The sequence below is a fragment of the Pteronotus mesoamericanus genome, unplaced genomic scaffold (assembly GCF_021234165.1).
Source record: "Pteronotus mesoamericanus isolate MK-2021 breed Mesoamerican mustached bat unplaced genomic scaffold, CSHL_Meso_final scaffold_232, whole genome shotgun sequence".
Classification (NCBI taxonomy): Eukaryota; Metazoa; Chordata; class Mammalia; order Chiroptera; family Mormoopidae; genus Pteronotus; species Pteronotus mesoamericanus.
The window spans coordinates 13,847,995-13,875,696 of NW_026555311.1; the positions used below are offsets into that span (position 1 = coordinate 13,847,995).

The 27,702-nt window shown below is 37.2% G+C and overlaps 1 protein-coding gene and 1 non-coding gene across 2 annotated transcripts in view; one reads left to right on the top strand and one right to left on the bottom strand.

The window, feature by feature from the left end:
* Window positions 1-6,439: 6,439 nt before the first annotated feature.
* The window catches only part of MTTP (microsomal triglyceride transfer protein), a 44,638-nt gene continuing 23,375 nt past the window's right edge, over window positions 6,440-27,702 (bottom strand). Inside the window, exons 11-18 of the mRNA XM_054591691.1 lie at window positions 23,907-24,119; window positions 22,199-22,410; window positions 19,980-20,077; window positions 19,581-19,702; window positions 17,686-17,913; window positions 12,488-12,612; window positions 9,175-9,345; window positions 6,440-7,729 (exon numbers count right to left, since the gene is read on the bottom strand). Coding sequence (XP_054447666.1) covers window positions 7,558-7,729; window positions 9,175-9,345; window positions 12,488-12,612; window positions 17,686-17,913; window positions 19,581-19,702; window positions 19,980-20,077; window positions 22,199-22,410; window positions 23,907-24,119 — 1,341 coding nt within the window. The 3' untranslated portion in view covers window positions 6,440-7,557. The remainder of the gene's footprint in view (window positions 7,730-9,174; window positions 9,346-12,487; window positions 12,613-17,685; window positions 17,914-19,580; window positions 19,703-19,979; window positions 20,078-22,198; window positions 22,411-23,906; window positions 24,120-27,702) is intronic.
* On the top strand, window positions 18,865-19,055 carry LOC129085439 (U2 spliceosomal RNA). Its single transcript, XR_008530699.1, has one exon. It is a non-coding gene; the product is annotated as a U2 spliceosomal RNA (small nuclear RNA).

The window sequence follows — 27,702 nt, forward strand, 5'->3', positions numbered from 1 at the left end:
GTTTGATCTCCAAAATATATAAAGAACTCACATGACTCCACTCCAAGAAGACAAACAATCGAATTAAAAAATGGACAAAGGACCTGAACAGACATTTCTCCAATGAGGGCATACACAGGGCCCAAAGATATATGGAAGGATGCTCAGCTTCACTAGCCACCAGAGAGATGCACATTAAAACCGCAATGAGATACCACTTCACACAGGTCAGAATGGCCGTCACAAACAAATCAACAAACAACTAGTGCTGGCCAAGAAAGGGAACCCTAGTGCACCGTTGGTGAGACTACAGACTGGTGCAGCCACTGTGAAAAACACTTTAGAATTTCCTCAAAAAGCTGAAAAATGGAACTGCCTTTTGACCCAGCAATTCCACTGCTCGGATTATACCCTACGAATCCAAAAACATATTCAAAAGAACCTAGGCACCCCAATGTTCATAGCAGCACAATATGCAATAGCCAAGTAATGGAAGCAAGCTAAGTGCCCAAGAGTAAATAGGTGGATCAGAAAATAATGGTACGTTTACACAATGGAATGCTACGCAGCAGAAAGAAGAAAGAGGAACAACCCTTTGCAACAGCATGGCTGTAATGAGAGCATTTTGGTAAGCGAAATAAGCCAGGGGATGAAAGATAAATACCATATGATCTCACCTATAAGTGGAACCTAATCAACTAAACAAACAAGCAAGGAAAATATAACCAGCAACATTGAAATAAAAAACCAACTGACAGTAGCCAGAGGGTAGGAGGGAGGAGAGTAATGGGGGAAAAGAAGGGGAAGGGTCAAGTCAAGGAACGTGTATAAAGGACCCATGGACAAAGCCAAAGCGGGGAGTGATTGAGGTGGGAGTTGGAGATGGGTGGGGCGGGAGGAAGTGGTGGTAGGAAAATAGAGACAACTGTACTTGACAAGAATTAAAAAAAAGTTTGGTGATTTTTTTTTTTTGTGACCAGAAATATGCCTTAGGAACTTAATTCTTGTTTATATGAATTGGCCTGTGGTAACACTGGTTTCTTTGTATGTTTTTTCATTGAAAGTCATAGTTTCCAGGAATCTACCACTGAAAGTTAAATGAAGACTTACTGAACAATAAGTAGGTAATTGAACTCTGGATGGAGATTCCTGGGTTAAATCCTGAATCTCTCTATGCTTCAGTTCTGCACATACAAAGGGTGTGCAATAATAGTTCCAACCTTATAAGGTTGTTATGAGAATAAAATGACTGCATACCTACTATGTGCCCAGAGCAAGTGCATGGCACCTAACAAGTGCAATATAAAGTATCTGATAAGTAATAAAAGTAAATGAGACTTTGGAAGAATTCTGGTTAGGAGTAAGTAAACGTAACTTAGGAATTATCTGCATCAAATAAGTGCTTTGTATTCAGCTCACACCCCTCAGATTTCATTAAGGAGCTAACAAATTAGCTCTAATAAAGAACCACATTGAGAAATATATCAGAACATTTCCAATGTTAAGGGTTCTTTGTCTCTCAATAATTGGAAAGATTCATCTCACATTGAAATCTTACTCCATGGCTATGTTTACATGTTTAATATTCAGGCATGATGAGTGGGATAAGTATAACAAAGGTGGGACTTGGTACCCCAAAATAGAATGGAGGTGACTCACTTTTACTAACAAAAGGAATTAGGTAATTTAAACCTATAGCTTATTCTGGAAAGAGAACGTCCAAACTTTCACAAGTAATCCTAGGAGATTATGGCAGGAATCTCTCTAATAAAAATAGAAAGATGAAAATAGCTTTCAGGTTTATGTGATGTTCCAAGTCAACTGTGAATAAATTAAACTTTTTTTAATAAGAGGGTAGCAGAAGATTACTAATTCATTCTAGAGTAACTGCAATCCCATGATGGAAGATAAATAATTAGCTAATGCTGATACCATTAACATTACCTTGGTGGAACTTATGGACCTTTTATAATCTTATCAAGTAGAACACCAATTGTACAGTAGGCCCTCTGAGAGTGAGAATCATTTGCCTGCACACTCAAGCTGAAGGCAAACAAACCGCACTTCACTTTGGGGTTTTAAAGATAATGGAGAGTAAAGGAATCTGATACACAAAGAAAGAGGTCAGTTTTGGTTAAGTAGTTGCTCAGAGAGAAGTAAGAAAATCACATGGCCATACTCAAATATCACCTTCTTGATGATGTTTTCCCTAACTTTCTTCCACCCCTTTATGCCCTCTTAGGATTTTGAACACATTTCTTTTCCAACATTTATACCATTGTACTAAAATTATTTTTAGTTGTATTGCTGCTCGTACTTCACTGAGTTTCTTGAGATGAGGCAATCTATCTTACTTTTTTTTAACCTAGTACATTTCTTGATCCTAATAGACCCTCTGTGTTGTGAGATAACTGACTAAATCAATTAATAAATCATAAGGGAGAATTTACTGTATAATCTTGGACTGGATTTCCTCCATTTCCCCCACCGAACTCCTCACTACCCTTTCCACCTCTGTAGATAATCAGGATCAATAGGCACTGTTGCACTCTGGCTTCTGGTTGGTTTCAATCAATGAGTATCATAGGCGGGAGATAGAGGCAGAAAAGAAAGTGAAGAGGATGTTTGTTTTCATGACTCCCTCCAGGGGGAGGCAGTAAGAGGTGCTTTGTCCCTTGATCCAAGGCCATTGCGCCACACAGTTTATGCAATCTGAGATCTAATGGTCAGTCTCTCCCTTGACCTTTCAGGCTCCGTAGGCTGTGAGGTGAGTGATAGGGTGCTGCACCATCTCTGTTTCCCTATATCCTGCCCTTACCTTTATAAGTTTATTGAGCTCCTCTCAAATTACGCAGTTCAAATGTACTCTGAGTTTCACGCAGAGACCCTGTTTCCTGCAGGAGCCCAGGCAAAGGAAAGGGACTTGACGGTGAGGGAGACGGTGACCAAGAAATAGACAGAATTTTGATAAGATAGGACATTCCACTCAAGTCCTGAGGGAGGATAATGGCTGAGTTGGGAAGCAGTCTTCTGGTGTTTTTTTTCTGTCTCAAAATGCTATCCATTTTATTTATAATATGGAATCCTTGTACTATTTTTTTCAAGAGACTTCTACTGGAACTTGCTTATTGTATGACTGAATTTTAAATTCATCCCATGTTTCCTCATGAAAATACATATTCTTTCCTCTTGGTAATTATCACATTCACAGAAAACAAATGCAAAGGAATTCAGTAAAGAAAGGATTGGTAAAATGTGAAGTCAATATAGGGGTGTAGAGAAATGGATGAAAATCATGTTTTTACAAAATACAAAAATAATTTTTATAATGTAAAAGCAGTATTTTTATGATAAGTAAATAAACAACAATTGGTAGTTTTCCTAAAACCCATGGTGCTCATGGGTGAAAGCTCAGAAAATAGATTTGCTCCATGAGGTCAGAATATCAAATGTTAGTTTATTCTGTAGTTCTACAGGACCACACATAAAAAGTTACTGCTAGTAAATACTTAGTTTGCTCTATGTCAGACATTAGCCCATTACCTAACTCCATCCTTACAACAAACTATGAGGCCTGCTCATTTTACAGCTGTGGAAAGTGAGAGGCTTGGAAGTTTATATAGCAGCGATATGTGGAAAAGGTGAGGTTTCAGATATGCAAGATGATGTTACCCCAAATCGCCCTCACTGTTGTACTCTCCGGTTTCCCACCTTCCTGGATGCTGCATGTGAGAGGTTGAGATGAGGAGATTGGGACTAATAGCTAAGAGTATGGTTTTCTTTTTGTGGTGATGAAAATATTCCTTCAAAATTGAGGTGATACTTCTACAGTTTTTTTAATATATTCATATGTAATATAAAATTAAATTCTATACTACAAATGGGTGAATTGTATGATACATGAACTGTATCTCAATAAAGCGGCTATCCAAAAAAAGTGCATTTATTATTGTACATTCAGACCTGTCTCCAAGAATAAAGTACCTTTCATAGAGGAACGGACACTTGGCAAAGGAAAAACAGAAATGTCCAAGTGGACAGGGGCTTCTCATACTACCAGAGAGATACAAGAATCAGACAAAAAGGTGATGGCTTTCAGAAATTTGTAATATAGCTTAAAGCCTTATAGCTGCTTTCCTATGTTTGTAATTTTCATAACTACTATCCATATTCTTTTTAGCAGCATGACTTTAAAACCAAAATGATATAGGAAATATAGGATAGTGGACTCAGCAGTTTCTGCGGTTGTTCTACCCAATGGAGAAAAACATCCTGCCTAGTCAACTTGTCAGGAAAGACAGTTTTACAGCCACCCAGAAGGAGTAACTGACACCATTCATTCTACTGGGTTAATGGGGAGTGGAGGAGGTGGACCGCGAGGGGGAATTCTTTTTAGTGCATGTGCAGTAGAAGCCAAGATGGCACAGGGGGACTCCCTTTAATAAGTGCATGCCTAGTAGAAGCCAAATGATGAGCGGAACTATGAGTTATGTGTAGGAGGCAAAATGGTTACCATAAAAGGGGGAGGGTAAAGCCTGGAGAAAAGATTAGGTAGGGGAAGGGCATGGGCCTGGGAAAATCCAGGAAAGATTGGTTGAGGGAGGGCAGAAGCACCTGCCCAAGAAAATCCAGAAAAGAGAATGGATAGTTTGAAAGAAAACCTGCTCTTTCCCAAACCCAAGGAAATATGTGAAAGCTCAGAAAGGACCTCAGGTAAGCCTGCCCTCTAGCCTGCCCACTCTGCCTTTCCAAGAGTCTACTATCACTTTTTGTTCTAATAAATCTTGCCACTATCGCTTTGAATTCTCCTAAGTGGGTGCCCCTGAAAGTCTTCACACCATTGAAGAACCTATTTCCTCCGGTAACAGGGTGAGATGATTTAGATCTGAATTCCAGTTTTACCACTTTCTGGTTGAGAAAATGTCTTCTGTGGGGTAAGTTAAATGTCTTCTGTTCCCCAGTTTTTCTATCTGTAATTGCACTGTCCCATTTGGTAACCACTAGCCACATATGACTATTGAACACTTGAAATACAGCTAATCCAAACTGATATGTGTAATATACATGAAATATATATCAACCCCCTCACCAAAATAAAATATTTTGTAATAAATTTATATTAATTACATGTTGATATAAGATAGTCTATTAATAAACTTAATTACATGTTGATATGACAATATTTTGGATAACTGGGTTAAAAACATATTGTTAAAGTTCATTTCACTTGTTTCTGTTTCTCTTAAACTGTGGCTACTAGAAATTTAAAATTATTTATATGGCTCGCATTATACTCCCATTGGACAGTGCTGATCTATAACACAAAAATAATGCTATCTCTTAAATATCATTGTTGTGAGAATTAAATGGTTTAATATGTATAAAATCCTTTAAAATATCTAGCCCATAAGAAGCACTAAATAAGTCTAGTTTTAAAAATATTTTTAAAGGTGGTCAGGTTCAGAAAGGCAGGGAACAGCTTGTCACAGGCAGTGCTCCACTGAGAGAGAGAGAGAGAGGGAGAGAGAGAGGCAGCAGCTCTTCAGAGAAGCAAAACAGCCAGGCTAAAACCTTAAGGTTTACAGGAAGAAGCTGAGTGGGCAGGGGACTCATGTCACAGGGCTGTGCAGTTACCAGACAGTATCTTTGCAGAGGACAAAGCCATGTGGGCCCTGCTGTTTGAAACAATGACGTGGTCAGAACTAGAGGACTGGAAGTGAGGCATACAGTTATACTTCTGGCTCCAATATGCCATTTCAAAATGTGGACTAGCACTCTATTCTTGTTAAAATTCTATCTCCTTTATTTAGAAAGGAGTTACTGTTTGTTCTAGGCCTCAGATTTCTTGTTTCTTTGGAGCATGTTAGTTGTTATGTACTATTATTATGTAAATGAGTGGTGGTGTTTGACTCAGCCAGGGAGACAAGCAGTCAGTCAGGAAGCAGCATAACTCTAATGCCCAAGACACCACAGTCATCGCTCCTAATTGAATTATTATTTCACATTTCACGGATGCAGCTGTGATTTGTTAAAGATCGCATGGTTGAGGTTGCTTAGCCCACGGCAACTTCAGCTAGTACCTTAGGTCAACTTGCTTTTGTTGCAGCATGAGTATCTTTACAGATGCCTCCTCCAGGGCCAAGGCCAGCACCAAGGACACACCTCCCCCCTCAGTTTTTGATTCCTTTCTTTCCTCTCAGTAACATAACAGTAAGGGTGCCAGTCCAGAGCTTTATGAAATCCAGGCTTAGAACTTGTCTTCAACTTTTCAGGCCCTTAAGAGGTTCTGACTGCTATTGTTTTCAGTGGTCCATTTTCCAAAAGGCTCTAACCTATTGGAGTCTCTGGCCTGTTCTGTAGGGTTGCATAGGCTACCGGTGTATGTGTCTGGGCTCAGAAATGGGCAAGAATAGAGAAATATGGTGTTTGAAGTAACAAAGGCAAAAGGAATCAACAGGATTTCCACATATTTATTTCATCACACATTCTTTTAAACTTACAGCCAATGACAAGCTAGATAGACTTTCGTGTGTGTGTGTGTGTGTGTGTGTGTGTTTAATGGACAAATGAATGTTTGTTATCTGTTTTGGGTTTATTACTAGAAACAAGTATTTCATTAATATGTGTTTAATTAATTAAAATATTTTAGAATATTTAACATGCCTTTCATTTGTGCAAATAAAAATTGTTTCTTGATTTCATATTTTAGAAGTCCGAATCTATCAGTTTCTCAAAGCAGTATTAAATTCTCTCTGCCACTTTGACTTTTGTACAGATTATAGTCAAACAGACTGGAAATTTCACCACAGAACAATTGAATGAAAAATAAAATGATGAGTATATGAAGAGGTCCCTTATAAAGGACAGTGTACCACATTACAGTCTCAAAGAGACATAGCACAAAAAAAAAATCAACTGGAGTTCCTGAAATTAATATTTCTAATTCTTATGTGCTAAGTCCACTGTTTTTGTGGGGCAGAGGCAGAGGACTGACTACGTGGTCAGCAGAAAGAAGAGATCGTGTTTTAATGCTGTGTGCATTCTACCTCAATGCTCAGTAAAACAACAGAACACATAAATATTAAGTCATGAAGCTGGCTGACAAAAGCATTTAAAATTCTTGTCCCCTACCCCCTTCTCCCCAACCTCCCACAAAAAGGTCTGTTCCTGAGTGGGAACTTGTTTGGTAGAAACAATCCATGTTTAAGATTCTAACAAGTGCTACATACGGACTGAAATTTACTGAAACAAAATTGAGTTCTTCTAAGTATCAGGTTCTTCTAACTACAAGTTTTTTGTTTTGTTTTTTTAAAATAAACAATGGTTTCTTTTAGGAAAGAACTATTCTCACTATATCGACTAGGATTTGCTAAAAGTATCACATATTTTGGCTCAAAATTGACATGGTGGTTAGTATACTGCCCAAATTTGATCATTTGAGGACTTTTATAGCTCTTTACAAAATCTTAAATACAGGTAAATATGTAAACACTGTGCTCTCAGAGAGCAAGTACTTAGGCATGTCACATCAGATCTCTCCTGGGGAGATGAATTCAAGTGAAACATCACAAATCAATTTCAAAACCAGCCACTGGAAGTACTCTCAGGTTGAGGGGGAAACACCACCTTGCACATCTCAGAGTTCTCTTGGTGGAGAGGGAATTCGGATCCTGCTACCAGTCTGTCTTTCTTTTTCCGCAGAACATATCCTCTGCCTGTGGACAGCCTTTCATACTTTGTCTCAAATTGCCTGCATAACAACAACAACAACAACAACAAAATTATACACATATTACAGCCACTTCAAGCCCATCAGAGCCAACCTATTAGTGTACACTTGGAGCTTCTGTTTCAAAGCAATTTGAGAAAGGATGTGAGTGCCAAAGACTACCTACCAGCTTCCATTCTCATGAATGGGGTGATTTTTTTCCTTCCCCTTTCCTTTCATACAAACAGATACACTTCCAATGCTTGGAATATAGGCGTCTGCCACACATTTTTCTGGAATGAAGGACTAAATCCCTGTCTGCTTTTTAGAGATGCTGTTAAGCTTTGCGAGCTTTGCTATGTCCTCCACCCCTGATTCCAGGAGACCCACCTTAGGCTCACTCCCCTTATGAGTAGTAGCAAGTTTAACTGGATTTAAGATGAGCAAGCTGACAGGGAAACACTCCCAAAGCTGTGGCCAAACTGAAATGTGCCTGGATTGGTGGCTGCTGCATTTTGATCACTGGAAGGTTGTTTTTTTAATGTATGAATGGAGACTTATTCTACACATAAATTAGTATAAATTAGCAACAGTTTAATATTCTGACTATAATCCACTATATTTAATTCTGTAAAAATATAACGAACTCATATTTATATTACTTAAGCATTTTATATGGATCCTGAAATGTCAGTAATATAAAGAAGGTGCTCAACTCTAGCCTACTTATCAAAGGAGATGAGGTAAGATATGGCTTGCCGTTTTAAGCATACACATTTCTTGGTTGGTTAATAGTGCATGTCGAGGAAGCCTCTACAACTCACAATGTTATCTCGACCAAAAGCATTCTAATCCCACATGATAGTAAATTGTAAATATGGTTAGAAGATTCAAAAGACAGAGTGTAAATGAGAAGCTCTAGAGTGGAAGAGGTATTGGAAAGTTAATGGACAATTTTATATTTGGTTTTTGAGACACTAAGAATTCTACTGAAAACTTTCAAAAATTCAAAATCCCAAACTCTCAAGTTTTAGCCAAAACTTAAAGTCCAGTAACTCTTGTATGGATTACCTAAAAACTGCAAATTAATGGTAAACCATGGTAAATGACTAGATGCTCTATTTTGAACCTCTTTCCAGGAGACTACTGTGAAAATAGCGGATAGTAAATTTGCATCCAATATTTTCAGTAAAACTACATGGGAACACTTGTGGCAAATCAGATCCCTTTGTTTCCTTGATAAATTATTTCTGGGTAGAATATGATATCTCCTGAATCCAATGAACTAGTCATTACACTTTCTCGATATCCTAGAAAGTGACTTAGTTTTCAGCCTTATCAAAATTCTGTTACTAATTTAAAGATATTCATTTCACTAGATTTTTACCATTTTCTTTTAATTTCTGAAACTGAATGCTCACAATGGGGCGGCACAGCCCTGGTGACTGGGGACGGCCCTGGCACACGGCACGAGTGCCGCTTCTTACCTGAACGGAGCTGCCGCCCTGTCCATCTGCAGGCAAACTAAGAAGGGGTACTGAGAAAACTGCACTGTGGAGATGAACTCCATGCCGGCCTCCGTTTCTGCACTCATTTCCAGGCCAGCTTTCACAAAAGAGGAGTCCACAGTGATGTCACCAGATATCACCACAGCCAACCTACAGGTTTGGGGGTGAGGGAAGGAAAAAACCCTATTAAAATCACATTTAACTGAACTAACAGCTGTAATTTCACAGGATCTGAACCCATGATGCTGATGACTGTAAAGAACCATTTAAAGGACTAATATTTGACGAAAATGTGTTTAGAATTCTGTTGGTAACCAGGGTCTGGTCAGTCCCAGAGATTGGGCAGTAAAGGTTGCCCTTCTGCTGAACCCTCCCGCCGCTTCCAATTCTAGATGTGGGAATGAAATATCTACCAGGTACTGCTGTTGGGTGGGGGTATACCAAGGGCCAAAATGAAAATATTCCCAAAACCTTGTCTTCTCAGGAAGTCAGAAATACTTGAGTTATCTTAAAAGGGAGCCTAAATTCAGCAATAAGACAGCTGATGTTTATAACAATTTTCTTGCTTTTCTGCTTTCTCTGTTGGCTTCTATGTGGCTATTTCAATTCCATTTTATTACTTTCTTCAAAGGGTTTCTAGAGCTATATGTCTATTTGAAAAAGTATTGTGTCACAAAGAGCCATTCCTATAGAGGAGCATGCACAATGGGTGCCCCAGGAATGACAGATATGGTGGGTTCTGCAACAGTCACCGGAGGACAGATTGGATTGTCTAGGGGGAGTGGCTTAGATGAAAATGAAGAGGATAAACAATCTCAGTAGAATGCTTACCTCTAGGAACACTCTAATTTAATTGTAGACTTTCAAAAATTTTGTGAGAAGTCACTCCCACAATTAAATCAGAGTTGTATGTCCATGTTTTTTAATAGAGGGATTAAGGTTTGCTGCGTACCTTAGAGCACAACGGCTGCTGTTGTTGTCAGTGTAAAAGTAGGTCAGAGGTGCATTGTTTAAATCCCCAAATACCTCACTGTACCTTCTAATACCTTACACTCTACAAAGACTTAAGAGGTATTTTTTAAATGAACAAATGGAAAATTGGAGGTAGATTGGCCACAATGTGGATACTGATAGATTCTTAGGGGTATCCTTTCTAAAAATCCAGATATTGTGTTGTTGTTACCCTTGATTTCTTTCTGCAAAAAAAATCAGTTCAGTGTAATTTGGGGAATCTTCTATCTAGAAAACACTTGAGAAAGAAGAAACAGACGACTGATACAATGGGAAGCCCTAAATTATATTGCTGATCCCTCTGATGGTCTACTCCATTTCTCATTTTTTGGTCCTTTTAGTAACATATGGGCCACAAATGTGCCCCTTTTGATTGTTCTCAATTCCTTCACCCATAGTACAAAATAAACTAAAAAAATTTAATTGTATCACTCCTATTTCACTTATGCCTCACCATATTTCAAATATTCAAAAAGGTAAAAATCAATTGCATTTCAATTTCCTTTTCTTCAATGTTATAACAAACAAAAGAATAATTCTTTTGCTTATAACACTGGTTCAGAGACATTATGTTATGTTAAAAATAAAACATTTTCATTTGTCCCAACAGATAGAATAGAAGGAGCTAAGAACACTTTGTTTAAAAAAATGAATGCTAACAAAAAACTTAAGGACAAAATGTTTAATACTTTGATTTTGCATAAAAGTGACCATTTTAACATTTTTACCCACTGAAGACAGCAAAAGAGGAAAGATTTGAAATCACAAATAGAGGAATAGGCTAAAAGTTTGCTCCAGAGTAAAATTTCTTAAGGACATTGTCAATTATTGAAGTGGAATGCTAAGAGAAGATGAACTTGTCATCCACTGGGTGTGCTGTCTACAAATGTCTTTAAAAGCAAGAAGGTTCTTGGCTGAGTTTTATTAGGTACTGACCTGCTCATAAGAAGCTATGGAAAAAATGACTTCCCATGCTTATTTCTTACTTTATAATTTAATGATTATACTTAATGATTTAATGATTATTTATATTTACTCTATGATTTAACGATTACAATTAGAAAGTATAGATTTTTATAAATGAATGAACTATTTCAAACTAAAAAGTTTTTGCACAGATAATGAAACCATCAACAAAATGAAAAGACAACCTACTGAATAAGAAAACATATTCACCAATAATACATCTGATAAATTTTTAAAGAACTTATACAACTCAAAACCAAACAAACAAACAAAAAACAACACCAAACAATCCAATTAAAAAGTGGGCAAAGGACCGGAATAGACAATTTTCAAAAGAGGACATACAGATGGCCAAAAGACATATGAAAAGATGCTCAATGTCACTAAGCATCAGAATACAAACTACAATGAAATATCACCTCACACCTGTCAGAATGGTTACCATCAATAAATTAACAAACAACAAGTGCTGGTGAGGATGTGCAGAAAAGGGAACCCTAGTGCACGATTGGTGGCAATATAGACTGGTGGCCACTGTGGAAAGCAGTGTGGAGATAATTAAAAAAATTAAAAATGGATCTGCCTTATGACTCAGTGATTCTACTTCTAGGAATTTATCTGAAGAAACCCAAAACACTAATTCAGCAGAATATATGCATCCCTATGTTCAGTGCAGTGTTATTTACAATGGCCAACATTTGGAAGCAGCCCAAGTGTCTTTCAGTAGATATGTACATTTAAAAGCTGTGGTTTACATTTACGCAATGGAATACTACTTGGCCTTGCTAAGTGAAATAAGCCAGTAAGAGAAAGAAAAATGCCATTTGATTTCACTCATATGCAGAATCTAATGAACAAAATAAACTAATGAATAAAATAGAAAAAGACAGAGATATAGGGAACAGACTAACGGCTATCAGAAGGGAGGGGTGTTGGGGACTGGGTGAACAAGGTAAAGGGATTAAGCAAAGGAAAAAAAAAAAACCAAACCAACAACTCATAGATATAGACAACAGCATCGTGATTACCAGAGGGAAAAACAGTCAGGGGAGGTAAAAGAGGGGACTGAGGGGATAAATGGTGGTGGAAGGAGACTTGACTTGGGGTAGTGAACACATAGTACAATATGCAGGAGATGTATTAGAAATACACACCTGAAACAAATATAATTTTATTAACCAATGTCACACTAATAAATTCAATAAAAAATAAAAATAAAAAATGCAAAGTGTAATTTTGAAAAGCCAGAAGATTAAACAATTCCAAAAAATTAATTTCCACAGTTCTTTGCATAAAACATTATACATATGCTTACCGATTATTCACTCGTGTTTTTGATTCACGATACCACAGACTAAACTCCATTGCACCCGAAATATCAATGGCTAGAGCACCCTGGACATCTATGTTGGCCTTCAGTCCAGATTGCAATTGAAGCTCCTAGAGCAAAAATATACAATAATAATAGAATCACAATTTAGCCAACCTGTTTCCATGGGCACATTCAACCTCCTGCTGCAGATAATAGCATTTGAATTGTATTAGTGTTGGGGACTTTCTCTAAGTTTGGAAACATATCTTAATTCTGATCACTAGAAGTAGATTTTTGCTTTGCTAAATTATGTAGTCAGTTAAATAGTGGTACTAGAAAAGCAAAATTACAGTTAAGATCGGTGTTTTCTTTCAATCATTGTCTCTCTTTGGAAGGGGAAATGGTTTTCAAAGTGTGGCCCCCTGACAAATAATATCAGCATTCAGGAAACTTGGTAGACAAGCAAGTCCCACACCTACTAAACTAGAAACTCTGAGGGTGGGGCCCAGTAATTTGTGTTCTAATAAGTTCTCATGTGATTCTGATGCACCCAAATTTACGAACCACCATTTTAGGGAAAATGAAGGCATCTCCATCAGGAATCAGCTGTGGCTTTTAGCTGGGGGTGAAGGGTTGGGCTATATGACCTCTTGGAGTCCTTAAGCACTTTTCTAAATAGTTATATGCTATGTCAAACATAGACAACTGCATCCTGCTAGCAAATGAAAAGCATTATAAAAACTGCCAGTGCAATATAAAAGTTATAGTAATTCCAAGATCAGTATAAGAAAGGAAGGCAAGCTAATTAAACTAAACCTTTATACCTTGTTGTTTGACATTTGGAATGACATCAAATTAACATGTTGAGTCCAACATGAACTCAACAGCATATTCCAGAAGGACAGCACTCATTTGCAAACATAATCCCCCCTAAGCAACGTTACAATTTTCTGAAATTCATTTTTTTATTCTGTTTACCAGCATTTTGCCCTTAAGTCTTGCAGTTTCTATGTAGCTCTGGTGATGTTGGCTGAAACTTAATCAGCTGGATTAGAATCAGATTGCCTGGGGACAGTGTTGGTAATGATAATGGTTTAGAGGGAAAGGTTCAATATCCTTAAATTTGATATTGCTTCAAAGATCTTAGGTTCATGGCAACTGACAGCATGACTAACTTTATGTAACTGCCCTACTCAGATCAAACAAGCTGTGTTTTCACCAACTATAAATGACATAATTTTGCTTTCTAAAAAAGATTCTGTTGATCTCCTTGAATTATCTCCACTTTCCAAAATTTGTGGCAGGAAATTTCAGTGAATGGACTTGGTTTACAACAAGGTGTACTAAAAATGTCTGATTATGGCATGAAGCTATCTTCAGTCAGATAGATACTTGGACAGAAAAATGAAATCTTCAACATGGAACTAAAGTCACTAATATAAAGGAGCATAAATTACCCTGATAAAACCACAATAATTATGTCCAAAGTTGAACCTATGCTTATGAATGGCAGAACCAAAATATCAGAGTTCTGCATTTGCACTGTAATTATGATTGTTCCTAAATAGCCCTACTATGTGCCCTGATTCAGAAGTATTCAGATTTCTTTCTGTGTATATTCTTCTCTGTCCCCAATTTGAAAAATTATGATTGTGTTAGTACACCCAACCCAGCAGAGGTCTGTGATGTGAGTTTTGGCTTTCCTGCTGACCATGTTGCAATGTTGGCTTTGAGGAGTGCCTTGGCTCTTGGAGAAGATTCAATTTCCCTCATATAAAGAGTCAATGTGTAGTCACAGAGGAATTTTCTTGGACCCCCATAGGATAGGTCACTGACCCCTGTAGAAGGACAAACCACTTTTTACTTCATGAAAGGGACTACACCACATAATGTAGTGGTTCTAATTTTTGAGAGATATAAGTGGAATTAACAGTTTTTAAGCACCAACTGTCTCCCTAAAACCTCTGCATTTGGCAACTCATGTAATTCCCATATTATTCTTCCATAGTAGGCATTATATCTGAAGACTGAAAAGAAAAATCAGGCTTAGAGGTTACACGTGGAGCCAGAATGAGCACCCAGATTGTTTCTAGTTGGGGAGACCATTCTACTCCCACCCATGACTATCACAAAACCATAACTGTCTTTTGTCTCCTGATGTGCAAGGAAGCCTCTTTTGAGGAATACTACAAAAAGTTAGAGCATAAGTGTATGTTCTTGTTTGACTCAGAGTACATATTTATTTAAATTTTTGCCTGTGGGCTAGATGAACAAGATACTGTTGCCTTGTGTATGCAGGTAATGTGACCTCTTTGATCTTTTAATTTTGGTCCTAAACATATTTCTTATAGCTCAAACACTGATATTTTTATAATTCATTCCACTGCTTCCATTCAGGAAAATATGGTCTTTGCTGACTAGAGAGGATCCCCTCAGTGAGCTGACTTTATCAGACATCCTTCTCTGAAGAGTAATCCAATAAGCTGAAAACAGAGAGAGTGAGCACAGAGTAATTCCATCTGCCCTGGTGGCTGTGACAGGCTACCCACTGCCAAAATTTCCTTCAATGTCAGCACCTGACCTAGAGTGGTATGTGTCTCTGAAGCTGGGATGACATTACTGGGTGCCCTGAAGAGCAGGGAGCTTCAAACAGCTTATTTGTATAATAACCCCAGATCTGCCAAATACTCCAATCTGAAATATACAGATATTGGGTTAGGTTTATAGCTTGGGGATGATCTTTCTCTTTGAATATGCCATAGGCACCCTAGCTTACTAAATAGAAATACCTTATAAAATAATCTAGGTCAGAAGTGGCAAACTATGGCCTGCAGGCAAATCTGACTACTGGTTGTTTTTTTAAATAAAAATTTTTTTGGAGTGCTGACACACTCGTTTGTTAATATAGCACTGATAGCTGCTCTCACTTTATAATGGCAGAGCTGAGTAGCTGCAACAGAGACTATGTGTCCATAAAGCCTAAAATATTTACTTTCTGCCCCTTACATACAAAGTTTGTCAATGTTGATCTAGATTACTACTTATGTTTGCATCAAGTTTTATACCTGGATCCAGACCGTTAGGCATTGTTGATGGGTAAGTGAGCATACACAGAGGTAGGTCAAACTATTATTACCCCCGTGTCTTAAAAGATAAATTATATCCTCAGCACTCTTATGCCTTTTTCAGAGATTCTTTCATTAAGAATGAATCTCCCCAGAGGTAATACGGCAAAGGAAATATACAGTGCATAATTGTTATATAATAATGATAATTGTTTTCTTCATGTGTGAACTTGAGGATTAAGGGATATAATAGGCACTACTGGTTGTTTTTCTTTTCATTCATATTAACAAAAACACAGTTTTATTCAGAGTTTCTATTCAACCATTGAAAAATTATATTTACTAGCTTCTCTTGCAGCTAGAGATACCCACATAACATACTTTTGGTCAATAACAAAAGGGCTTCCTTTTGTAGATGCTTAGCTTTTGTAGGAAGAGATAGGTTTCCCAGGAAAGTTCCTGAAAAAGAGTCAGACTCTACTGCCTGTTACCCTTCCCTTCCTCCTTCTTGGATCAAGGTGATAGTGCTGGAAGTCCAGCAGCCATGCGATAATCATGAGGTGACAAGCATGAGATGACAGTCACATGTAAAAAGGGCTGAACTGAGGGAAAAATAGCCTGGATCCTGGCTATTTTAGGATTTCTTAGGATCTCTATATCAACACATTACCTATTGGATTACTACTTCCAAATATTTGTTACATGATAGAAATCAAACAATTTGGTTAAGTTACCCTAAATTGTTTTTTTGTTATATATAACTATCCTAAACTATTATGAGGAATAATAAAAAAAAAAGGAAATTAACATTTAGTTTTTAACTTATGATGCTTTGGAGGAGTTTTAGTAAAATCTGATATTTAAGGTCTCTCCCAGGTCTTAAAATCTATGATTTCCTAACCAGAACCCAACAAATCAGAACTATCAAATTATCTGGCAAAGAACAAAGCTGGTAAAACTTTGGGTCACCTGTTCCAAATGCCTTACTTCATTAGTAGGAAATCTTGGTTTGAAGCTATTAAGTAATTGTCCAAGAACACACAGAAAGTAGTAATTAGTGGGGGAAAAATTCAAACCTAGGATATTACTCATGAGTTTACTAAACCACAAAAGCAAATTTCCTAAGCAAGCTCTATAGTCTGTAAATTTAATCCAATCTCCTCATTTATCTCTAATTTCATAAGTATGAATTAGAGTACAAAGTGATCACTTTGAAGTTTTCCTTTAGGATCCTTATGTAACAAATACTCCATTTTTTATATTACTATGCTTAGTAAGGCAGGAAATAAGTCAAGCCATTAAAAAAATTTTTTTTAAGCATCAAACATTTGAACTCAAGGGTTATTCAAATTAACCCTCTTCTGTTTCTCAGGAAATCCGTTGAGGCAGACCACTGCCATCCATAGTATCTTGGTCACCTAAATCTTACTGCACAGAAGATAGTATTGTTATACCTTATCATGGTAATGTAAGATTTGGGAGGAAAACTGAAAACAGTTCTGAAGAATGCAGTTCAAATGAATGAAAGTTCTCCTATTCTCTACTAATAAATGGTTAGATCTTTTAAAGAATCTGTGACCATAAGAGTTTGGGGCAAAAAGTCTCCATGAAACATGGCTGGTGTCAATGATTGGTTGTACTTCTACTAATTTGGCAGGGTCAAAATGATGTACTATATGGATCTTCATTACCGTTGTCATGATAAGTGTCATCAGTAACTTACAAAGTAATGTGGTTTAGCTCTTGCCTTTATAAAAATATCTAAACCCTCATGTCCAGGAAAGCCAACTGAATAGATAATGTCACCTCTGCTCCGTTTTATCTTAGGCTACTTTCTCCATAATTTCTTGGTTATGTTACCACCAGTATTGAGATATAATTGGTATTGTACTATACTCATTATATGGAGTATTTTCTCTTTTGCCTCAACAGTGAGGAGATATCTTAATTGGCTAATAAAGGCAAAAGAAAATGCAGCTTACTTATAGCAAAGGAGAAAAGGAAAAAGGGTAGCAATGCGAAGAGGCTGAATGCTTAAAATGTGAGCTCCAACATGTGTAGAACTTTGTCTTGTATCCTCTAAGCATAGAGCACATTTTAGGAATCCAATACATATTTGTAGAATGAATGAATTACCTGGGAATGATCTATTAGCAGAATAAGTCCTTTCACCACGCTGACAGGGTCACTAGATGCTGACAGCATTTTGGACATCAAATCACTGTATCCATTGAAGAAAGTGACAGGTCTGAGCTGAACATCAAAGAGAATGGCTGACAGGCCAGCATAGGAGTCAAGGTTCTCCTCCCCCTCATCAGGAGTGGCAGCAATTAAGCCCTCCAGTCCTTGGGCTTCAATGACCACCTAGGGAAAAATGGATATAACATTCATAACATCAGCTTCCTGCTTGTTCTGTAATGGGTGGTGAGCTACAGCTAAAACTTCCCCAGGAGTTAATAATTCAAAAAATCTGCAGCAGTTAGGCAAAAACAAAACAAAAAACAACTTTATGGCTGAATATAGGGTGAGTTAGTTTTCTTCATTTAATCCACACAACCACACTTTGAGGTACATATGATTTTATCCATTTTTGTAGACAAGACATAAATAAATAGATAAATAAATACATGAATTAATAAATAAAATAAAAGCTCAAATGGCTGAGGCAGGATTCAAACCCCTCTGCCTAACTGCAAAGACCATGAGCTTTCCATTTTATGATGTCATCTCAGAGACTCTTGGTCTCTCCAGAACTGTCAAATATAATGAATCAGCTATTTTGCAGAGACCCAAAAGGAGGTGGAGAGCTGTTGGTACAGTCATCCTAAGCCTGCTTCTATGAGAGGGTATGGAACTCTGTAAGCCATGACACACCTTTCAGCTATAACCTTTCTCTCTTCTGAAATGAAAGGCAATGAACATCATGAGGTGGCTCATATCCTGATCTCTGTCAGGCACAAGAGTTCTGCATATGCTCTGTGCTATGTACCGAGCTCCTTAACCAGTGGCTGTTTGGCGCTTGAGAGTGTGTGTCAGGAAACAGATGGTGATTCCTCAGGACAGAAGGGCATAGTATTCTGATTGGAGTCCTATCAAAGGGTGTAGTAATATCACAGTGATAGGAACTCAAGTTTATACAGCACTGGATCAATTTAAAGCCTAAATGAGCTTACTTAAAAGGTTATGATTTAATATGCAAGAAAATTAAAAAGGAAACATATTTCAAAATTAAAAAGCCTTTACAGAGTGTCACCAAATTTTAGATAAAATGAAAGGGATAGAAGAACGCCAGCTGTCAAATGCCTACACTCTCTTATCGCTTCTCGGCCTTTTGGCTAAGATCAAGTGTAGTATCTGTTCTTATCAGTTTAATATCTGATACGTCCTCTATCCGAGGACATTATATTAAATGGATTTTTGGAGCTGGGAGATGGAATAGGAGCTTGCTCCGTCCACTCCGCCCATCGACCCGTTATTGCAGTACTTCCGGGAACGGTGCGCCCCACTCGGGGAGGAAAAAAAAATGCCTACGCTCTCTTCTTTTCTCTCCCAGCAGTATTGGAAAAACATAGATTGGCCCTTTAGAGAGCCATATTCTGTTATGAAAGTTTTTATTATGGGGAATGAATCTCTTCATAGGAACACCCAGAGGAATAAATTATATACTAGAATTAAATATCTGGGGCTCCAAGAAATATATTTGTGAATAAAAATAAAATAATTTTAAAAACACATGTGAGAAATGCTGGCACAATTTCAATTCTGTGACTATGTGTACCTTTGAAAAGAAAAATGGGTTTTTGGCAAGCCTAGTGAATCAAATTACTTAGATTTCAAGTTCATATTTGAAATTCTCTCTGGGACTATAAACCATACAGCCTCTTGCAGATGATGGAATCATGGGTGACATATGGCAGAAGCTGCTGTTAACTTATGCATGCTATAGTGTTACCATTGGTATATAACCTTATTTTACCTCAGACTAATTTTTTATATACTTTATTCAGCAGAATTAATGGAAAATGAATTACCTGGCTACCATGAAGCTGAGCCTTCCCCATGTACTGAACGATGTTCAGGTTACTTCTCCTCAGAATGCCAGAACCAGAGTAAAGAATGTCAAGACTGTAAGTAGATGCCGAATGGGGGCTACCTAAAGGCAAAAAAAAAAAAAAAGAGAGAAAGAAAGAAAAGGAAGGAAGGAAGGAAGGAAGGAAGGAAGGAAGGAAGGAAGGAAAATAAAGAAGGAAAGAGAAGAAAGAAAGAAAAAGAAAGAAAGAAAGAAAGAAAGAAAGAAAGAAAGAAAGAAAGAAAGAAAGAAAAGAAAGAAAGAAAAGGAAAGAAAAAAATGTCCTGTAATTTAATAACAGTTCCAGCAATACCAAGCTGGGGAAGGGTGTCGAGGGAGAACCTCTTTTTGGGTTACATACGTTCTATGTAGCCAGTGTAGGCAGAAGAGGATCCACTCTTGGAGAAACGGTCATAATTATGAGCAACCATTTCCTTCAGAACTCGACGGACCATTTTGCTGCAACACATAAAAGGAAAAAGCTGAACATTGATTTTAGCGCTTGTTTCCCAAGTCAGATTTGGAAAAAACCCAACTCCTCAGCGGAAAAAACAGGGGGGCCAAATGTTCCTGCTGCTCCAGGCCTGGGGAGGTGCCAGCTGGAGTGCCAGCACCAGGCATGGGGCTTCCCCTTCATTCCTCAGCAAGGCGAGGACACCCAGCTGTGAGAAGACTGAGGCGGCCAGAGGACACTCCTCAGCAGTGGAAAGCACATGTTCTTTGAACCATCTTGGTTCCACTGTTAAACAGTATATTCTTTTAAAGAAAGCTGTACCAAACTGAAGAGGTAGACAATATGTCCTTAAACATTCTCCTATACCCTCTAATGTTATCACTGGCTAATTACATATAATAGTAAACTTCCATAAATTTCTTCCGTTTATGCAGTTTTCAATTAAAAAAAAATCTCCGAATCTCAGCTACATCCATATATAAACCATCGTCTCCTCTATAGTAAGTCTTGAACCTTACCCCACGCTTCTACCTTGTCAACTTCTCTAATTATCATTGTGATCTTTCCATTCCTGACTTAACACTAATCATATCAGTATTTATAAAATTGTAACAATACAGCAAAAAAAATTCACTAAAGGATCTGAACCTAGATCTGAAGGTAGAAAATTATTGAAAGGAGAAAATGGTTACTTTATTGTCTTTCACCCCCAATATCACTAAGTTATAAGATTTTAGCTTGGAGGAGAAGAGATGCGGAGGGTCATGACAGCTTTCTTCAAATAGTCACAGGGCCTGCCTGGATGTGGATAAATTATTAGACCTGTTCTGTTTTGCTCCAGGGATAATACCAGGGCCAATAGGAAAATTTGAGTTATACAAAAAAGTAATGATGAGTCTCTGAACAATGACACAAGTTTCCTCACAGAAGGTGATCTTCCTGCCACCTGCCAGGAGACTAGACCCCCACACTGGAGGGAGATACCAAGTGAGATAACCTTTAATGTCCCTTCCAACTCTAATGTTTTTGTTTCTGAGGATCTGACCTGCCGTGTTTGTGATGGCTTCTTTGCCTTTCCTAGGCTGCTCTCTAGCCCTCTGTTTCCTCTTTACTGTCCCCAAATCACTAGGTCCACAAGACAAGGGCAGCAAATCCACGCAGATCTCCTCCACCAGTCTCACAGAGGAACCACACCAACAGAAGATGTCAGATCCTCGATTCGTAATGCGTGGCTGCAAATGGGCTCTGCTCCTTTTCTCTTATTCATGCTCCTTCTTCCTTATTTGTCCTGCTCTTTTCTCTCTTCTACTCATTACCTGTTTCTTTTTCCTTCATCCTTCTCATTCCTTGTTTTTCTTCCCTTCAATCTTTTACTGCCTTTTTTTTCCCACTTCTCTTCATTTTCCTCTGTCTCTCCCCATGTCTGTTTTCCTTTGCAACTGGTAATGCTCAGATTTGATCTTTTACGTGCTCTGCATGTAACTCAGGGGAAATGGAAATTCCTTTTCTGTCTCTCTGTTTTGGGGGGAAATATAGAGAGCTTTTGGGGAGCCACTTTGAAGAGGAATATCAGTGAATTCAGAAGAGACTTGGGAACCAGCAGGAAGACAACCCAGTAAGAGTAACTGAGGGCAATGAAGTCTGCTGATCCCAATCTCCACATCTTGAGTAGTCCTGGAATGTGGGCCATGCCTAAGGTTTTAAATTTAAACGGTAAATTCTTTCAATCTGTGATATGAGGCTTCAAAGATTTCTAACATTTGGAAAGTTACGATGAGAGACCATTTTGTGAGAACTTAACATCCTTTCATTGTGCCATTCAGAAAAAGTTCTATTAAAAATATAGTTGGATTTTAAAACATGACTAACATTTGGCAATATTTATTTACCAGATTAAGCAGAAGACCTAGAGTAAAAATCATACCCAGAATTCCAAACCATAGCGCCAAACTGAAGTTGTTTCATCTGGCCCACTAAATAGGTCTCTTCTGGAAAATTTGTCGAACTCTTTGACGAAGTAATACAACCCCTCATAATGACCACAGCATTATTACTACCCACAGGTGTACTACACAAACACATAGATAGGCCTGAATAAGCAGAGAGATAGGCGTACTGTTTCATACCTTGCAGGCATTTCAAAACGTAGGATGTCTTGAACAATGGAAAGCATGTACTTATTCATTTCTTTGGGAAGCTCCCCAATAGACAGCAGAATGTTTTTTACGTCCATGTAGGATGGATTGTTATTTAAAATGATAGCAGCTGCAGTGGTTCGCACAGTCTTTTCATGAACTTTACGATTCTGGTGGTATATCCTGTTCAAAGTCTTCTTCACCTGTTCAAAAGATGTTTAAACTTGTTAGTTTTTAACATCTAGATTTTTAACACTGATATTGTGGCAAGCATAGTTAGTGCTCTTAAAATACATATTCTTACATTTCCCAGGTTCCTTTGCATTTAAGTTGGGGCAACAGTTCTGGCTAATGGATCATAAATGGAATTGCTTTGGGTAGCTTCTGGGCTGAGGCAGCTAAGTGCTGGTACGCACTCTCCATCTCTTTCTTTCACTATTGTAGTGAACTTAGGGCCACATTTTCCCTTACCTACAGTAGACATAGCATGAATGAGAAATACATTTTTGGTAAGTTGAGACTTTGAAGCTCATTTCTTATTGTCGTAGATCATGATGTCACCTAACTAATACAGAATTTTTTAAAGATACTACTGTCATGTGGCAATGGGGCTCTGAGGAAAGATCACTGTATGAACTGGTATTTCTTTACAATGAAGCACCTCAGAATCCTCTCTTCTCCTTTCAAAAATTAATAGTCTTTATTTTTAGAGCAATTTGAGGTTCATAACAAACTTGAGCTGAAAATATAGAAAGTTCCTTTATATCCTTGCTCCTTACCCCCCACATAACTTCTCCCTCTATTCTATACTACAGTGGTCATTCATTACGTTTGATGAACCCATACTGACACATCATTATCACTGAAAGTCCACAGGTTACATTAGAGGACTTTTTACAAAAAAAAAATACATTAACGCCAAAGAAAATTTGCCAATATAATTAATTGCATTTTGTAGCAACAGATAATTCTGTTGGTTACAAGCCTAATAATACATAGTCCGTAGTGTTCTGTACTAGGCATTTATAAATATTTCTTTCAATTCTACTTCCCTCTGTCTCTTTCTATTTCCCCCAAATGTTGGCCTTATTCTCGGGTATATAGAAGTTACGTGACTCACTTAAGTGCAAACAACTAGGAATGGACAAAGTTATAACTTATATGTAGGTCTGTATGTCTCAAAAGCCCTAACCCTAACCATCATGTTTTTGCAGCCTATCATACAGGACCGATAGAAAGATGTTTATCTGCAAACTGGAAACATCATCCTCAGCAGGCAGTTTAGCTTGAGGTTTACAAACATTCTCTGCCTAAATAGAAGTTAAATTTAGATAGCTTCCTGAAAATGTAGCTGTGGGAACCAATACAGTAATACTCAAACCAAGATATTTCACTGTCAAAAAATTTAACAACATCTTAAAGTTTATAGGAATAAAGATATTTCTCAAAATACTTTGTTTCTTAAAGTAAAAGAATATGCTTTAATGTTTATGCTTCAGGATATAGGACATTTTCTATTCAAAAGGTGAGGCTGCTTCAGAATAGCCTTAAATCCAATTTAAGAGGTATTTCTAAACAGGAAAGAGAAATTGGTAGTTTGGAAAAAAATAGGATGACTTCAAAAGTGTTTGCAGTTTACTCATGTTTAGGCACGCTTTCATCCTTTTGTGAATTTTGCAAATAGTCTTGGGGAATTTACCTCATCTGTGATGAAAGAGACATCATATCTCTGGAGACCGGTGGTAGCGAGGTGGCTGATGGGCCCTTCTCCTGACTCTGCATACTTTAGGAGGAGTGGGATGGCCTCAGGAAGGAGGGCATTCTTCAGAGCCAGCAGGTACATCATGATGTCCTCTTTTTTCTCTGCTTTTTCAAGTCCTCCCAGGATTAATTTCTTGGCTTCTACCACTGCCTAAAAATTCACATACTGCCTCAGATATATGCATAACTTATACATTAAACAAGGCTTGGGCATGACTGGTTTCACTCTTGGGCCCAAGAAAACAACTCAAACTTTAAAAAGTTTTGCATTGGTTGCCCGATTGAGGCACATAATGAAAATGAACAAGTAAAACTTGATAAAGGCACTGTTTTTTTTTTTTAAAAACATACCTTAACACATTCTTAGGAAGCAATGAGTATAGTTATGAACATACTTACTTTTGAACACATTCTGAATGTATAAAGTCATTTTAAAAATTCCTCTGTGATTGGTTATTCATAAAACTGCCAATTCACTGAATTTCTAAAGCAACAATTAGATGGTACTTAAGTGGTAACAGTTTTAAGGTCTTCTACTAAATGTTTAAAAAGTGCTTGTTTGCACTTGATTTTGAATTTTATTAACCCTGCCATACAGTTAAAAATATAGAGGCATTTCTCTATATGCCTTCTATGTAGCATATACTTTGCTTGGTACTTTTAAAATATGTTCTTTAATCAGAAAAGTCTGTTTTTCCTGGCCTAGAAAAATAGGAATTGAGTACAAACTAATAATTCAATAGAAAAGAAAATTAGAAATACAGACACCTGGGTTCTAGTTTTATCTTTGCCACTATGTATGCTTTAGGGACTTCAGATTCATCATTAAAATAAAGATCCTTAAGACCTAACTCATTTATAGGATTTGTAAACTGAAATTAGGCTGCAGGCACACACAAAAACAAACACACATGTACAAACCAGGGTGGTGGCAGGAGGTGAAGGGTTGGGGGAGATATAAAAGGTCTCCGAATTAAGGAAAGATACTATATTTTGTTTTCTCTAACCATGGCAACCATCGATGCCAACTATCAAATTGATTAAAAAAACATTAAAAAAATGTGATAACATACTTTGTTATTGAGGTTATAGGGTTATAGATATTCTCGGATAGTACTGGTGGAAGCATAAATGATATGATTCTTACGGAAAACAATTAAGCAAAAACTAACAAATATGCATTTTGATCCAGCAACTCTAACCCTGAAGCTACAGTTCCAACAATAAAAAAAAAGTGCCTAAGATTATTCATTTTAACATTATTTGTAATAACAAAAGAATGGAAACCACCTAATGAGCACACATAGGAGGTGAGGCGTAAACAGTGCTAACTCAACACAATGGAGTGCTAGACATTTATAAAAAAGAACTAGAAAGATCTCTGTAAACCAGCATGGGGTGATTTTCAGGATATATTGTTAAGTGAAAAAAATACAAGAAAGTATATACAGAGCGCTATATTTTGTGCATGAAAAAGGACATAAGAATGTGTATGTACATCTGCTTACTGCTGCACAAAGAAATACAAAAAGAAAAAACGAAAAACTAATAATACTACTACTTAAGTAGAGAGGTAGGTGAAGATGGAAGGGGACATTCACTACAGTCCATTTGGTGGCCAAGCTTCATTATCTTCAAAGATGCATTAAAGAAAAAGGTTACTCAAAAACATTACAAAATTGAGTGACAGTGATAGTGGATAGTTTATAGCTACCTACAAAGTAACTTTAAAGATGTGATGAGACCCAGGCTGTCCCATTATCAGAAGAACTTTAAATTTAATCATTTGTTCAGTTTCCTCCTCATGCTATATGCCTCTGAGAGGCATTCCTATTCTTTCCCAACATTTCAGCCACTCTCTATTCCTGGTACTAACTAACTCCTCTCTGGGACACAGGTGTGGCCATCTGCTTGTTGGACAGCTCAATAAACCTAACATGCCCAAAAGGACTGCCAAAAGGATTCCAAGCTTAACACACCCCAAGCAAATTAATAGCTCTACCCTCTTCTCACCTCCAAACCCAGTTCTATAAACTCTAAGTGGTTGAAATCACCATACATCTAGTATCTTAACCTGGAAATTTAGTAGTCGCCTAGATCCTTACGTTTGTCATTCCCCACATCCCATAAGGCACTAAGTAGTGTTGACTCCCTTTCCTAAATGGCTCTTGAATGTCTCCTAATGCTCCCACATGAATGAGACTTTTACTAATTATTGCCCAGGTTGTTGCAATTGTTTCTAATCAGCTCTCACTGGCTCTTATGTAGCCAACACCCAGGCAATACACCTTTTTGCTTCTTTCTAAATAAAATATCTGAGCCTGTCATTCACCTGCCTAAAAGCCACATTGTTCTTCCTTCTCTCTATAGAATAAGGATCACTCTCCTTATCTCATCATCTATAAAGATCCAGCCTACCTTTCTTCTCTCTCTTCCTCTTGTCTGAATCTTCACTCAGACCTATCTGCCCTACAATCATACATATTTTGTGCTCCAGCTCCACAGAATTTCTCCCTGTTCCCAAGTATACCAGGCACATTTTGACTTTGGGCCTTTTCACACATTGTTGTATTTCTCCTAAAATGTCCTTCGTTCTATACTACCATCTTTTCACCTACAAAGCTCTTCTAGACTAAGCTCAAATATTTAACTTTTTGGTGAAGCTTTCCTCAGCACCTGAAACACAATAGTTTGTTACATGTAACTTTTGTTTTCTAGAGCACTCTTTTTATAATTCAATATTATCATATTTATCTGTTCATGTTTGGTAAACAAACTAGTTCTTGGAGGGCGGAAGAATATTTTATGTGTCTTTATATTAAGGGACTAGCATCACACCTAGCTCAGAGCAAACACTCTTCTAATACTGCTGAATGAATGTTTTCATATGTGAGTTTTGTCTTTAAGAAAATATTTGATATATTACTGCTGAAATAAAACAGTTACTCAATTTCAGAAATATAATAAGAAGTCATATTCTTTGATATCATAAGAATTATACAAGTTTCATTTCTGACAGATTTTAATAAGCTGATACTCAAACATTTTCAATGCCATTTTTTAGTGATTTTTTTAATACTTAGTTCACATTAGTGTTATGAGTTGTTTCTTTTGTATTACTTGGTTTCAAGAACATTCTCTTTCTATTGTTTTTAATAGCAAGTACTCAGTAAGCAAAATAACATAGTGATATCTTCTGAAGATAGAAAAAATTCTAACTGGAAGCTGGCTATCTAATAAACATAGGCAGAAAAAAGACTATGTTTTTATGTATTAAGCATCTTTAATTTATTTGCATTATCGAAAGATGACCTATGTTGGATATTAATCTATTTGGATTTTCCATATTTAGTTATGCTTACAAAGTGAGCATTTTATTTTAATAACAGGAATGTTAAAACTGATAGTCCACTCAGGCAAGTGGAAAAGCTTTGAGAAAATGAAATTAAAAATAAAATGTAAAGTCCTAAGCAAATAGAAGTAAATAATTCCCACCATCAAAACTCAAAACTGCAAACCCCAGTTACTACAGATAAAGCCTTTCTCTAGGAGGTAGCCCAAGAGTCTAATATTTTTCTCATAACAAGAATTAAACCATATACACCATTCAAAACTGAGTACCTAATGGGCACTCAATAAATATATACTGGAGGATTAATGAGCTATTCACCTCTTAGCAACTATATATTAATTATTGTCTATGTAAGTGACACTATTTTAAGCAATTGGTGTTG